The sequence below is a fragment of the Pelophylax lessonae genome (assembly GCF_965119305.1).
Source record: "Pelophylax lessonae genome assembly, chromosome: 8".
NCBI lineage: Eukaryota > Metazoa > Chordata > Amphibia > Anura > Ranidae > Pelophylax > Pelophylax lessonae.
In genome coordinates this window covers 280,157,212-280,171,282 of record NC_138775.1, presented here as the reverse complement: position 1 = coordinate 280,171,282, position 14,071 = coordinate 280,157,212, and the positions used below count along the sequence as shown (strand labels likewise).

The following is a 14,071-nucleotide window of genomic DNA, read 5'->3' as shown; positions in this document are numbered from 1 at the left end:
CCCTGTGTATCACCTGAGGCTATTCACTTTACTGGGTATATGGAAGGCTATACAACCACTTTAAGACATACATACACCTGGAATATGATAGTATATCTATATTGCTTTTTTTTCTTTGTAAATCTTAGATCTACTTTTCTTGTACATGGATCGTTTGCTCCTGGTGACTGTATCCGGTTTGTACACCCACATCCTAGCCGAGGGTGCATGTTTCCTACTTAAGACATGGTCAGCTTCTGCTGTACTACACATGCCATGTTTGCTCAGCACGCTACAGTCTTACAACATAGGCCTCAGGGAATGGGCCCATGCTGAACATACAATACGTGTTGTGTGTTAGCACATCGGCCTTTAGTCCACATCAGGACTGAGCATCCTAGGGTGACAACATTGCTCCCGCAAAGAAAGACATACTTATATTTGATACCATCACGAGGTTGGACCCAGGACCGGGAGGCTATCCCACCTCGGTCTCTGGTAGTCCGTCATCGTGTATGTTTAAACTTCGAAAATAAATCTTTGTATGTATATATGGTATATTGGAATTGTATAGTTACAATATATGTATTAATTATTGTGCATATGCTATCACTTACAGTGCTCCCTGACAGGCCCCTGAAGAAGCGCATAGGGCGCGAAACATGTTGAGCCTGGAGCCCTGAACTGTATTAACAGACGGACATACCTGACTACCCAATACCATTGCTGACAAACATCTCATACATGGGAGTAGCTTGCCTTGAATAAGCGCTATCAAGGAGAGTCATTACCTTTTATCCTCCTATGTTATCTTTGGTAGCTGGTATTTGTCTGTATTATGCGGTTATACATTACTTGTAAGAATCTGTGCAATATATGCTTATGTTGACTATCTATTATGCACCTTAGGGGGTTTCGCCCCCCCCCCCCCCACCTTGCTTTTAACATGAATATTTTTGCAATAAAAATTTACTGATTTTATAAGACGTTTTTTTTTGTTCTTATGTTCAGTGAGAGTTGTCACCCTAGGACAGGAAGTTACTGTAAAATCTCTTATTAGTAGGATTATCAATTATTATCAGATTACCTAGAATTAAGTGCTTGTGTTGATGTCTTCAGTCTAGCATTAGTTTGGGAACTTCTGAGTGTTATAAAATGTTCTAAATAAGTAATTTTTCTCCTTCACCGATGTGCGCTAATGAGGTTGCACTGATAGGTTGCACTAATGGGCACAGATAGGCTCTAATGAGGCTGCACTGACAGGCAGCACTGGTTGGCACTGCAAAGGAAATTTTACATCCTGGATATTATTGTATTTTGTATGTACTGCACACTGCATTCATTGTGCACACGGCACTAATAATGTTTTCATTACATGTTTGCATTCATTTGAGTCCTGATTAGAATTAGCCTGCGTATGTTACGCCCCTTGTTACCAAAAAAGTATAATTGTAATAATAATGTGATACCTACGTAATCATTAATATTAAAGCCTTCATTTGCGTCAAATAAAACAGAACAGTTATTGTGGAAAGATGCGGAATGTATCTTTTTGTGTCTGTTCCTTACTGCAGTAGTTATTAGTTTGGAACCACTAATCAATATGAGGATAGGAGTTGCCAATCTATAAAATGTCCAGAACAGCACTATTGAGGCTACACTGATGATCAGTGCCCTGATTATCAATGTAGATGTCTCCTGTGTGGATTTGCCGGTTTTTGGCTCACGCGCTGAGGAGAAGACAGCCAATAACAGCAAATACTGTAAACACTGTGATCAGCTATGATTGGGCACAGCTGGTCACATGGTAAAGAGCTGCTGTGATTGGCTCTTAAGCCTCGTACACACGCAACGATTGTTGGCCGTGAATTTTTGGCCAACGTCCGATCGGCCGATTGTCGGCTTGTTAGTATGAGGATTCCGACAACCGACTGCGACTTTTCGGCCCAACAAAATCTGGTGTGCAGGCTATAAAATTTTTGTTGGCCGTCAACACAACGGCCGATTTTTCATCAGTCAGTACAGATTTCGGCAGACAAACATCAGATGAGCAAGACTGGGCATGCTCAGAGAAGAAAAAACACACGGAAAGTAAACCAGCACATGACATCACTTCTGAAGTTGGTTGTTCTTGGCTGAGAAAATTCGTGTGCAGTCTAGAGCACATTTCAACCAACACAACAACACTGGACAAAAGACGGCCGATCGGTCGGCCAACAATCGTTGCGTGTGTACGAGGCTTTAATCCCGATCTGGGATCAGCTGTTTCCAAAGGACACATCGATCACAGATCCCTGTGATGGGCGACCACGGAAGTACATCCACAGACGTCCTCCCCGCAATGTGAGCCTGTGCTGTACTCGTCTTTCAGCTATAGTGTGGGCGGGAAGAGGTTAAGAGACTAAAATTCATGCTCCCCTGCAGGTTTAAGTCATAATGTACTAGTATACACCGCATACTAGCACATTATTGGAGACTTACCTATAGATAGAGCTATTCAGCGCTGGACTGTCAGGGCTCTCTCTGGTCCATGGTGCCTCTATGTTACCCAGGTCTTCCTTCCGGGTTCCAAATCTTCAGTTGCTTGAATGGCCAGGCTGCAGTGACGTCACTCCTGCGTATGCGCACAGGAGACTTCACCGCAGCACGCAGAACAGGGCATACATGCGTTCTGGGGGGGGGGGGTGGTTTTCATTTATGACAGAAGAGACCTCTAGGTCAGCGGGTTTTTACAGAAGATACTTTACTACCACTTGAAGTGGGTTTTGAATTGCCATAGAAATTCAAATCCCACTTGCAGTGGACAAAAGCCTGTCCACAAAGGTCCAAAAAAAGGAAATATAATTGCCAAAGCTAACGAGGAGTAAGTGACAATATAGTGAATTTTAGTTTTTGGGTTTACATGCAACCCAGAACTAGATTTCAGTTTTTGATAGAGTGGAGATGGATTAGAACATCTGTGGAGTTCTATTGCTGTCTGTGTCCCCTTTAGGGATATTCACCCTCTGCATATGTCCTGTTTACACCCAAAGAAAATCCAAAATGTTGGGCTGCCACCAGAAAAGGAACAAAAGGGGAAGTCTTACAATATGGACACTAGTTCTTGGGATTTACCATCACTTCCTGTTTTGGCTTTGGGACAAGAAGTGAAAGGAATCTCCCTAATGGGACACAGATGGCCAATAAAACTGACAGGGGGCTATAACCCTCCCGTACGCTATTCAAAATGAAAAAAAAAAAAGTTTTGCCCTATTAAAAAGGTAACCCTAGAACCAAGGGGAACAAAGCCCAGCCATACCAGTAATGGGTCGTAGTCTTCTTAGAACAGAAGATGGTCTCCTCATGTCAGCCAAGAATTTATACAAGTCCTCATCGCTTAACCGATCGCCTTCCTGGAGGTCCAACAAAAAGGTACAAATTAGTTCCAGACAGTGTGATGGCCTTCTACCAGTTTTGGCTCAAACCTTGGACTCCAGCTGCCAGAGAACAAAGTCCTGCCATGGCAGGAGAGCAGCAGGTCGCAGAAGCCATGTCACATCCTGTATACTGAAACCTAGACATGGATTCTTTACCTGTTTGAAGAAGTTGGTCACGGTCAGCGTTGCCGGTCGAAAGCTGGTCAGGCTACAAGACTCATCCCCGCTAGTGGTGCGTTCCAAAGAACGCCTACCAACGATACTGGAATTCCGCCGTTCTGACCAGGAGCCCTTCCGCTCTAAACAAAGGGGAAGTGACATAATAAAGAGAAACATCAGAGATCTTTCTTTGATACAGAAGGTAAAAAATAGAACCTTTTTCAGGTATTTATTCCGATTTTCACCCTGGCTGGCAACAGAAAATAGTGAGAGGCAACTATGATAAATGTCATCAGAGCACATGTTCCCTTCAAGGAACAGATAAGGAAAAAAGACAAAGTGCAAGAGACAGAGAAAAAGAAGGGTAGGGGGTGTGTGAGAGTGAGGGGGGAGCGAGAGAGGGGGGGGGGGGTGAGAGAGGGGGGGTGTGAGAGAGGGGGGGAGTGAGAGAGAGGGGGGGAGTGAGAGAGAGGGGGGGAGTGAGAGAGAGGGGGAGAGAGAGGGGGTGACAGAGAGAGAGGGGGAGTGAGAGAGGGGGAGTGAGAGAGGGGTGGAGTGAGAGAGGGGGGGGAGTGAGAGAGGAGGGGTGAGAGAGGGGAGAGAGAGAGGAGGGGTGAGAGAGAGAGGAGGGGTGAGAGAGAGAGGAGGGGTGAGAGAGAGAGGAGGGGTGAGAGAGAGAGGAGGGGTGAGAGAGAGAGAGGAGGGGTGAGAGAGAGAGAGAGGAGGGGTGAGAGAGAGAGAGAGGAGGGGTGAGAGAGAGAGAGAGGAGGGGTGAGAGAGAGAGAGAGGAGGGGTGAGAGAGAGAGAGAGGAGGGGTGAGAGAGAGAGAGGAGGGGTGAGAGAGAGAGGAGGGGTGAGAGAGAGAGAGAGGAGGGGTGAGAGAGAGAGAGGAGGGGTGAGAGAGAGAGGAGGGGTGAGAGAGAGAGGAGGGGTGAGAGAGAGAGGAGGGGTGAGAGAGAGAGAGAGGGGGGGAGTGAGAGAGAGGGGGAGAGAGAGGGGGTGACAGAGAGAGAGGGGGAGTGAGAGAGGGGGAGTGAGAGAGGGGTGGAGTGAGAGAGGGGGGGGAGTGAGAGAGGAGGGGTGAGAGAGGGGAGTGAGAGAGGAGGGGTGAGAGAGAGAGGAGGGGTGAGAGAGAGAGGAGGGGTGAGAGAGAGAGGAGGGGTGAGAGAGAGAGAGGAGGGGTGAGAGAGAGAGAGAGAGAGGAGGGGTGAGAGAGAGAGAGAGGAGGGGTGAGAGAGAGAGAGAGGAGGGGTGAGAGAGAGAGAGGAGGGGTGAGAGAGAGAGGAGGGGTGAGAGAGAGAGGAGGGGTGAGAGAGAGAGGAGGGGTGAGAGAGAGAGGAGGGGTGAGAGAGAGAGGAGGGGGTGAGAGAGAGAGAGAGGAGGGGTGAGAAAAAGTGGAAATACAGTATATGAGTGAACGGAGATAGAGGGGGGGAGAGGGAGAAAGAAGGAGAGGTGTCTAAAAGGAGCGGGGGAAGATAAGAGACAAAGTGAGTGAAAGGAGGGCAGAAAAAAAGAAGTCTAAAAAAAGAGGGAGGAGAGAGGAAGAGATGAGAGTGGGGGGAAAGGAAAGGGTGTGAGAGAGAAAGATGAGAAAGGAGAAGTCCAAAAACAGATGGAGTAAGGGGGGGGGAGGGGTGGCTGAGAAAGAGATGAGAGAGAGGGAGAAGAGTTCTCTGCATCAGACCGCTCAGCACTGAAGAAGAGGACCCTGTGTGCTCCGTCTAAAGACATCTGACAACTATATATATATATATATATATATATATATATATATATATATATATATATATATATATATATATATACACACACACACACACGTACACACACATACAAACACACACTATATCACCAAAAGTATTGGGACGCCTGCCTTTACACATGAACTTTAATGGCATCCCAGTCTTAGTCTGTAAGGTTCAATATTGAATTGGCCCACCCTTTGCAGCTATAACAGCTTCAACTCTTCTGGGAAGGCTGCCCACAAGGTTTAGGAGTGTGTCTATGGGAATGTTTGATCATTCTTCCAGAAGCACATATGTGAGGTCAGTCACTAATGTGAACGAGAAGGCCTGGCTCGCAGTCTCCACTCTAATTCATCCCAAAGGTGTTCTATCAGGTTGAGGTCAGGACTCAGTCCAGTGCAGCCCAGTCAAGCTCCTCCACCCCAAACTCGCTCATACGTGTTTTTATGGACCTTGCTTTGTGCACTGGTGCGCAGTCATATTGGAACAGGAAGGGGCCATCCCCCAACTGTTCCCACCAAGTTGGGAGCATGAAATTGTCCAAAATATCTTGGTATGCTGACGCCTTAAGAGTTCCCTTCACTGGAACTAATGGTCCAAGCCCAACCCCTGAAAAACAACCCCACACCATAATTCCCCCTCCACCAAATGATTTGGACCAGTGCACAAAGCAAGGTCCATAAAGACATGGATGAGTAAGTTTGATACACAAGGCAGGTCCTCTTTGGAGAGGTGCCAGTGGGGTGTCTTTCAGCTAAGTGACATGAGTCTTTGGGAAAATTTATATATCATATAATTTTTTTTTAATTTGGAAGTTTTTCAAAGTATAACTTCACCTTTACAATGAATGAAGGACAAACTGAGTTTGAAACTAAAGAGAGGCTGTGAGAGGAATATCCCTGCTTATCTATAGATCAGTGGTCCTCAACTCCGGTCCTTGGGGACCACTAACAGGCCAGGTTTGCAAGAGAACTAAATTACATCACAGGTGATATCATTTGCTGCTCAGTGATTGCAGTATTCTAGTCTGCATCTCCCCAAGGTAATACTTAAAGCAGAGTTCCAGCCATTTACTCACCTGTCCAACGGTCCAGCGATGCGGCCGCCCGAAGCCTCGATCCTCTCCCTGGGCGCCGGCATCACTGCTGTGGGCACCCGGCTGTTACAGTTTGCGGCTTCACAGCCGGGTACCCACTGCGCATGCGCGAGACGCGCTGAGCGCCGTGATTGGCCGGCAATCTTCTGGGACCTCTGACGTGTCCCAGAAGATTGCAGAGAGGGAGGGGGAGAGGAGAACTTCCGCTCAGGGCGCCGCGGCGCTCCGAGCGGAAGTGGGAGCGGGTACCTGTCAAAACTAGGTACCCGCTCCCCCCCCCAAAAAATGACATGCCAAATGTGGCATGTCGGGGGGTCAGGACTCCCTAAAGCAGAAGTTCCACTTTTGGGTGGAACTCCGCTTTAAAGCAGAGTTCCAGCCTAAACATACGCTCACCTGTCCCACAGTCCAACGATGCGCCATCTTCTCCCTCTCTGCTCTGCGGTGCCGGCATCACTGATGTGGGCACCCGGCTGTGACAGTTTGCGGCTTCACAGCCGGGTACGCACTGCGCATGCGCCTTGTTCCGCTATGCGTCCTGATTGGCCGGCAATCTTCTGGGATCTCTGACATGTCCCAGAAGATTGCAGGGAGGGAGTTCCACTTTTGGGTGGAACTCCGCTTTTAAAGCGGAGTTCCAGCCTAAACATACGCTCACCTGTCCCACAGTCCAACGATGCGCCGTCTTCTCCCTCTCTGCTCTGCGGCACCGGCATCACTGATGTGGGCACCCGGCTGTGACAGTTTGCGGCTTCACAGCCGGGTACGCACTGCGCATGCGCCTTGTTCCGCTATGCGTCCTGATTGGCCGGCAATCTTCTGGGATCTCTGACATGTCCCAGAAGATTGCAGGGAGGGAGGGAGAGAGGAGAACTTCCGCTCAGGGCGGCGCGGCCCTCTGAGCGGAAGTGGGAGCGGGTACCTGTCAAAAGTAGGTACCCGCTCCCCCCCCCCCCAAAAAAATGACATGCCAAATGTGGCATGTCAGGGGGTTAGAACTACCTAAAGCGGAAGTTCCACTTTTGGGTGGAACTCCGCTTTAAAATCTGGCCTGTTAGTGGGCCCCGAGGACCGGAGTTGAGGACCACTGCTATAGGGCATTGCTCCTTATGACCTCACATTGGCTTAAAACCATATCAGTATCCAATTCAGTTTGTGCTCCTTTTAGGCAGAGAAATCAAATTTCTGCAGGAAATGGAGATGAAAAACTAACTCTGCTTCCATCGTTGTGATTTCTGTAAAGGCTAAAAAAAAGTGATATTGTTAGCACATTTAAACCAAATAAAGTTTAATTACAAAAATAAATACATTTAGGCCACAGAATCTAGAGGACTGGGCACTAGCGATATACGGTCACGTTCCCAGGTTGATAATAATAGGAGATCCCTTGAACCGACACTAAAGTACTTTATAAGTAACGAACCTTTAAAGGACTTTGTGGACAGGCGTGAAAAACAACGCAATAAACTACGTAAAGTTCAGCAAGTCTTCACTGTATTCTTAATAATATATGGTCTTTAAACAATTCCCACCTCCAACAACCTTTTAACAGAAGTGTATAAAAATGCCAATGCAATACCTCCAGGTCCAATTTCTAACTCGTTGGAGTCTCGCTCTAAGCTGCCGGCGCTGCTCACAATGTTCATGAGATGGATTGCCGTCCATGCAAAGGGCATGCGATACCTTCCCAGTCTCTGGCAGAACTGTTCCCCCTGACTGCGCAGCTTTTCCAGCTTCTCCTTATTCTGTAAAAAAAAGTATGGAGTCAGACCAACAGAACGCTAAGTACGATGAAGGGATGGTGGCACAACCTGCAGGAGAACCTACCCATTTCTGATGGACCAAGTCACCCGCTGGGGTTATACCTACCAGGGACTCCAGTCATCATTTCTATGCCTCAGTTCTTGGCTTGGTTTCTTCCTACCTTAAGAGTTATCGGTGTTCCTACTACCTGTGGGGAGCTTCCACTGATGTGTTACCCTCCTCATAATATAAAATGAACTAAAAACTGAACTTGGGAGTTGAGAACTCAAGTAGAGAAATATCACCACTAAAGTCCGAGACATAGAAGAAATATATGAAACCATTGTAGGGCCAATTTAAAAGAGAGTGGACATCACTATGAGATATAGGAAAAAGTAAAAGAAATAGGAATGTGGTGAGGTTTGTATATTTGATGCCTAGGTACGTACAAAAAAAAAAAGTATTTTCAGTAATAATGAAATCAAACAAAGTAATTATTAATGGTCTGAAAAGAAATGCAGATAATAAAAATGATTATTGGTGGTCAGTGGGAAGACTGCTCCTTACATTGGTGATCAGTGGGAGAAATGCTCCTTACATTGGTGGTCAGTGGGAAGAATGTCCCTTACATTGGTGGTCAGTGGGAAGAATGCTCCTTACATTGGTGGTCAATGGGAAGAATGCTCCTTACATTGGTGGTCAGTGGGAAGAACGTTCCTTACATTAGTGGTCAGTGGGAAGAATGCTCCTCACATTGGTAGTCAGCAGGTAGAATGTTCCTTACATTGGTACTCAGTGGGAAGAATGCCCTTACATTGGTGGTCAGTGGGAAGAATGCTCCTTACATTGGTGGCCAGTGGGAGAAATGCTCCTTACATTGGTGGTCAGTGGGAAGAACGTTCCTTACATTGGTGGTCAGTGGGAAGAACGTTCCTTACATTGGTGGTCAGTGAGAAGAATGCTCCTTACATTGGTGGTCAGTGAGAAGAATGCTCCTCACATTGGTGGTCAGCGGGTAGAATGTTCTTAAATTGGTAATAATTTAAAAGCTGCAGCAAGAACTTCCTTATTGAAAAATAGGCTGATCACATGACTAACAGAAAACATCATATGCTTTTTTGTTAAAAAAAATAAACCCGGGTAAACAAAAAAAAAAATTGAATTACTCACTTTTGCTGCATCCGCCTCCTTGTAGATCATATAGGGCTCCGCACATTCTCCTATGTCACCCTGCTGCAATACCTTTTCCAGCTGAAAAGGAAACAGCAGTTGAAGATATTGCATTTGCCAGCAAGCTAATATTAAAGCAGCACTCAAAAGAAAAAGTTATTTTTATAGAGCTCATTTACACCAACATAGTTTTAGAAAACAGAAATGCTAAGGCTAGCAAACATGGTTGCTTTAAATAGACTGACAAAATATAAAAAATAAAAAAGATTGTAGGAAAAAAAATTACAGAAAAATCTCTGAATTCTCCTAATTGATTGCTAGCAGCATTTTTCCTTCCCATGAATTATTTTTTATTCAGTTGCAATGCGCCTCTAAACTTAAGAAAAAATTTGACCACTCCAGCCCCCATCCTTGCTTGCACCTCGCAGCCCCTTCCTCTTCTGGGAGTGTCTAATTCTTGTCTGTGTTGGCCCAGCTCCTCCCTCACCTCTCTACATAACCTTCTATGTAGCCAGCGGCAAAAGAGCGAAGGGGAATACTAGAGAATGACAGCTCAGTCTGCTGACGTCACATCCAAGATGGCGGCACCCAGCAGAAGTCTCGGGGCTTTTGCATGGCTACACAAAGGGATAATATCCAGAAAAAAACAATGCCCTACCAGTGAAGTAAATGTGAAGGAATTAGGGGCGTAACTACAGGGGTTGCAATTACAACCGGGCCCCATGCTCCAGGGCCTGTGCGGCTCCCCTGTACACCTGGATAGGAGGGGCGGCGGGGGCAGCATGTAGAGAAATCACTGTCCTCCTTTTTCCTCCTGTAGCTGCAGGAGGAAAATGGAGGAGATTGGTTCCTCTGTATGCTGCCCCCGCCACTCCTCCTATCCAGTTCACTTGTGTTCTGCTGTCTCTGGGTCCCTGTGTGCTCCCCTGGTCCCCCCCCCCACACTGTACTCCCTCCCCTCTCCTGCCGGCTGCTGCAGGGGATGTGTGTCATAATAGAGAACCAGGAAGGGGTCGGTAAATATGTAATTTACCAGCTCCTTCCTTTTCTGAATGGACAGAGTCATAGTCAGTGACATTGTAAAAGAAATAAAATAAAATGATAAAAAATAATACAATAAAAATACCAAAAAATAAAAAAACTACTGACACCAGTGGGTGAACTTCCAGGATTGCAAAGGTCACACTTGCGACCGGGCCCTGGCATTCCACCACCGTGGGGAGGCCCCAAGATGGCAGGAAGGGGGCCCACAGCAGAACTTGTGAAAGGGTCCCACTGCGGGACCGTAATAAACGGCCCCGCAACGAGAGTTAAGGGCCCCAGGATCAGTGGAAAGAGCCCCGGGCTTGAAGGGAAGGGCCCAGGCTAGGGGTCCGGGGGGCCCTTCATGGTTTCTTACACTGGGGCCCTGAAGGTTCTAGTTACACACGAGAGTAAAGGGCCCCAGGATCAGTGGGAAGAGCCCCAGGCTTGAAAGGAAGGGCCGTGGCCAGGGGTCCTGGGAGCCCTTCATGGTTTCTTGCACCGGGGCCCTGAAGGTTCTAATTATGCATCTGGAAGGAATAAATATAAATGAATCACTAAGTGTAATAATTGGTATAGTATATAGGCAGCAAATCTCTGTAGTGTCAAAACGTACAAATAAATGAATAATGAAAAAGTACAGATAGGTGCTAAAATCTAACAATAGATGTGACTTATATTCACATCTATTGTTAGATTTAGCGCCTATCTATACTTTTGCATTATTCTACACAAGGGATGCTGTTATAGGTAAAGAAAATGCACATATAATCCTATGGGAAGCATTTTCCTGAAATTAATGTTATGGCGACATCTCTTGACTTGTACATCCGTTATGGATCCGCCTTCCTCTGGATCAACTGCGGGTGTGGGATTGTGTATATGGGATTGTATTACTGTTTTTTTTTTTTGTCTTTTATTGGTTGAGCCAGATGGACTTGTGTCTTTTTTCAACCTAACTATGTAACTATTTACAGTAAATGTAACAAAAGTCAATTTCTCCATGATTACGAATACCTACTTTAATAACCAGGAAGACGTCTTGGGAAGGATACGTGATGGAGAAGATGGCAGATCTCGCCAACGTGGTAATGGCGGCTGGAGTGACGTAAGGGCGAAGCATTCCTTTTATCTGCTCAGAGTTCAGATCAAAGAAGAAGTTTTCTGAAATCTTTAGGGAAAGAAATCAATACATGATTATTTGTAGCTCCTCCCACTAAGCTCCCCAATACACATAAAAAGATACACGCTCAGCAATACAAAGTAGAATGAAGCCGGTTGAAAGGCGGCAATGTATTTGGCACAAAACCCCCGGGGACTAGACATGCATAGAAATTCACTTAGTCCCCATTCACACTAGCGCGACTTGTCAGGCGATTTGGTTGCCTGACAAGTCGCGGTGGGTCGCTCGCCATTGATTAGCACAGGACCCGTTCTAATAGGAGCGACACAAGTCGCTCCGACTTAGAAAAAGGGTCCTGTACTACTTTGGGGCGACCTGGAGGCGACTTGCATTGACTTCAATGTAGTTCCTGCACTACTTTGCCACGATTTTAATGCGTTTTGAGGCATATAGCCTTGCCATTGCTTTCAAAATCGCGTCATAATCGCGGCAAAATCGCGGTAAAATTGCGTCGCACTAGTGTGAATGGGGCCTAAGAAAACGGCTATATTCTATTTAATTTTATTCTATTGTTTTTTTTATTCCATTTTCTTGTTTTCAAGTCTATTCTAATATATTCAAATTTATTATATTCGAAAATAGAATTTCAGAAAACGGCTATACTGTATTCTATTTAATTTTATTCTATTCTGTTCTTTTCTATTCTCTTATTTTCAAGTCTATTCTAATCTATTCAAATTCATTCTATTCGAAATTCGAATTTCGAAAAATAGTAATATTCTATTTTAATCTACTCTATTCTCTTATTTTCTAGTCTATTTCATTCCATTCTATTCTAATCTATTCTCAATTTGAATTTCAGAAGATGGTTGTATTCTGTGTTATTATATTCCATTGTTTTTTCAATTTTATTTTCCTATTTTCCACTCTATTTGTTTCTATTCTATTTAAATTAATTCTATTCAAATTTATTCTATGCAAAATTTGAGTTTCAGAAAACAGCTATATTCTATTTGATTTTATTCTATTGTTTTTTCTATTCTATTCTTTTCTATTCTCTTATTTTGAAGTCTATTCTATTCTATTCTAATATATTAAAATGTATTCAAGTCGCCTGACAAGTTGGAGTAGTGTGAACCGGCTCTAACACCCATCCCCCAGCCATCAATACAATTCTGCAACATTGTCACCCACCTTCTTCTTTTCCTTGGCATCATACAAGGCAAGACTTGCAAATATCGGTTCGATTTCTATTTCAAATCTGCAAGACAATAAAAAGCATTGTGGTCACCTGTATAAACTTTTACATCAATATACTAAACAATTCGTCTTTTCCATTCCAATACATAAAAGTGTGAGAATACGGTCAGTGCCGGTTTACATTGGGGAACCCAGCGAATCCACTGAGGGCTCCCGCATCGCGCCCAACTCGCAGGCAGTTCACAATGCTATATGTGAAATGCTGGGAGTGTCAAAACAAAGTTAATGACACCCCAATCAGATTAGTTTGCATATCGCAGTGCGAATTGTCGATTGGGACATGAATCGGATCGCATAGAACACCCATGCGATCCGATTCTGGTGCGGACCAAAAAAAGGGTCCTGCGTGACTTTGGTCTGAATGCGATGTAAATTCAGCCATACAATCTGTATGATAAAGATAGCATGCCTATTGTACGCTTCCAACAGCGCTTGCTACACTATACAAATTATATCATCAATATAAAGTAGTAAAACGCTTGAATTCAGTAGATTGCATATATCCAATCATTATAAAAATGTGAAAGTGAGTCAATAATAGTGCATACATACAAGTCCAAAAAGTCCGTATTAAATATAAAGTGCATAAACATATAAAGTGCTCCATGAAATTCAAAGAGGTGGGACATAGATAAGCCGTCCACCAGATTCCTTCCCAGTGGATGATAAAATAGGTAAAATAGATATCTATAGAGGCAAGGAAATCCCCCCGACGCAGGGATGCCACCACCGTTCGAATGGACTCCATTCTTAACTTCTGTACCCGCGCAAAGCAGTTTAGCGCCTTGAGGTCCAGGACTGGACTCGCTTTGCCGTCCTTCCTGGGGACTGCAAACAGGTTAGAGTAAAAGCCCTGAAAGCGTTCCGAAGTCAGAACTGGGACAATCAGCCCTTCAAGGAACAGGTCTTGTACCGCCCCAAACAGACCCTGTAACCGGTCTGGAGAAAGGCGCAGGTTGGAAGAAAAAAACCTTGCAAGGGAACAAGAGCAAAACTCGATTTTGTAGCCGGACCGAATGACTTTGTGGACCCACTTGTCTTGTACCAGGGAAGTCCACGGGTCCAGAAACCAGCGAAGACATCGCCCCTCTTCCGATACGGGTAAGGGCGCACCTTCACGCAGAAGGAGCCTTGTCCACGGGTCTGGAGAATCCCGCTCAGGTTCGTTTTGATCCGCTAGAGGAGGCCCTGAAAGGCTTCAAGCTCTTGTCAGTCCAGGTTTGTTTGATCCGCTAGAGGAGGCCCTGAAAGGCTTCAAGCTCTTGTCAGTCCAGGTTCGTTTGATCTGCTAGAGGAGGCCCTGAAAGGCTTCAAGCCCTTGTCAGTCCAGGTTCGTTTGATCCGCTAGAGGAGG

General features: G+C 45.4%; 1 protein-coding gene across 5 annotated transcripts in view; it reads right to left on the bottom strand.

Annotated features, from left to right (window-relative positions):
* DOCK7 (dedicator of cytokinesis 7) overlaps window positions 1-14,071 on the bottom strand; it is a 329,839-nt gene that overhangs the window by 246,219 nt on the left and 69,549 nt on the right. For all 5 annotated transcript variants that reach the window (XM_082265167.1, XM_082265168.1, XM_082265169.1 and 2 more), the window contains exons 8-13: window positions 12,652-12,718; window positions 11,356-11,505; window positions 9,312-9,392; window positions 7,978-8,143; window positions 3,552-3,694; window positions 3,278-3,371 (exon numbers count right to left, since the gene is read on the bottom strand). In XM_082265167.1, coding sequence (XP_082121293.1) covers window positions 3,278-3,371; window positions 3,552-3,694; window positions 7,978-8,143; window positions 9,312-9,392; window positions 11,356-11,505; window positions 12,652-12,718 — 701 coding nt within the window. The remainder of the gene's footprint in view (window positions 1-3,277; window positions 3,372-3,551; window positions 3,695-7,977; window positions 8,144-9,311; window positions 9,393-11,355; window positions 11,506-12,651; window positions 12,719-14,071) is intronic.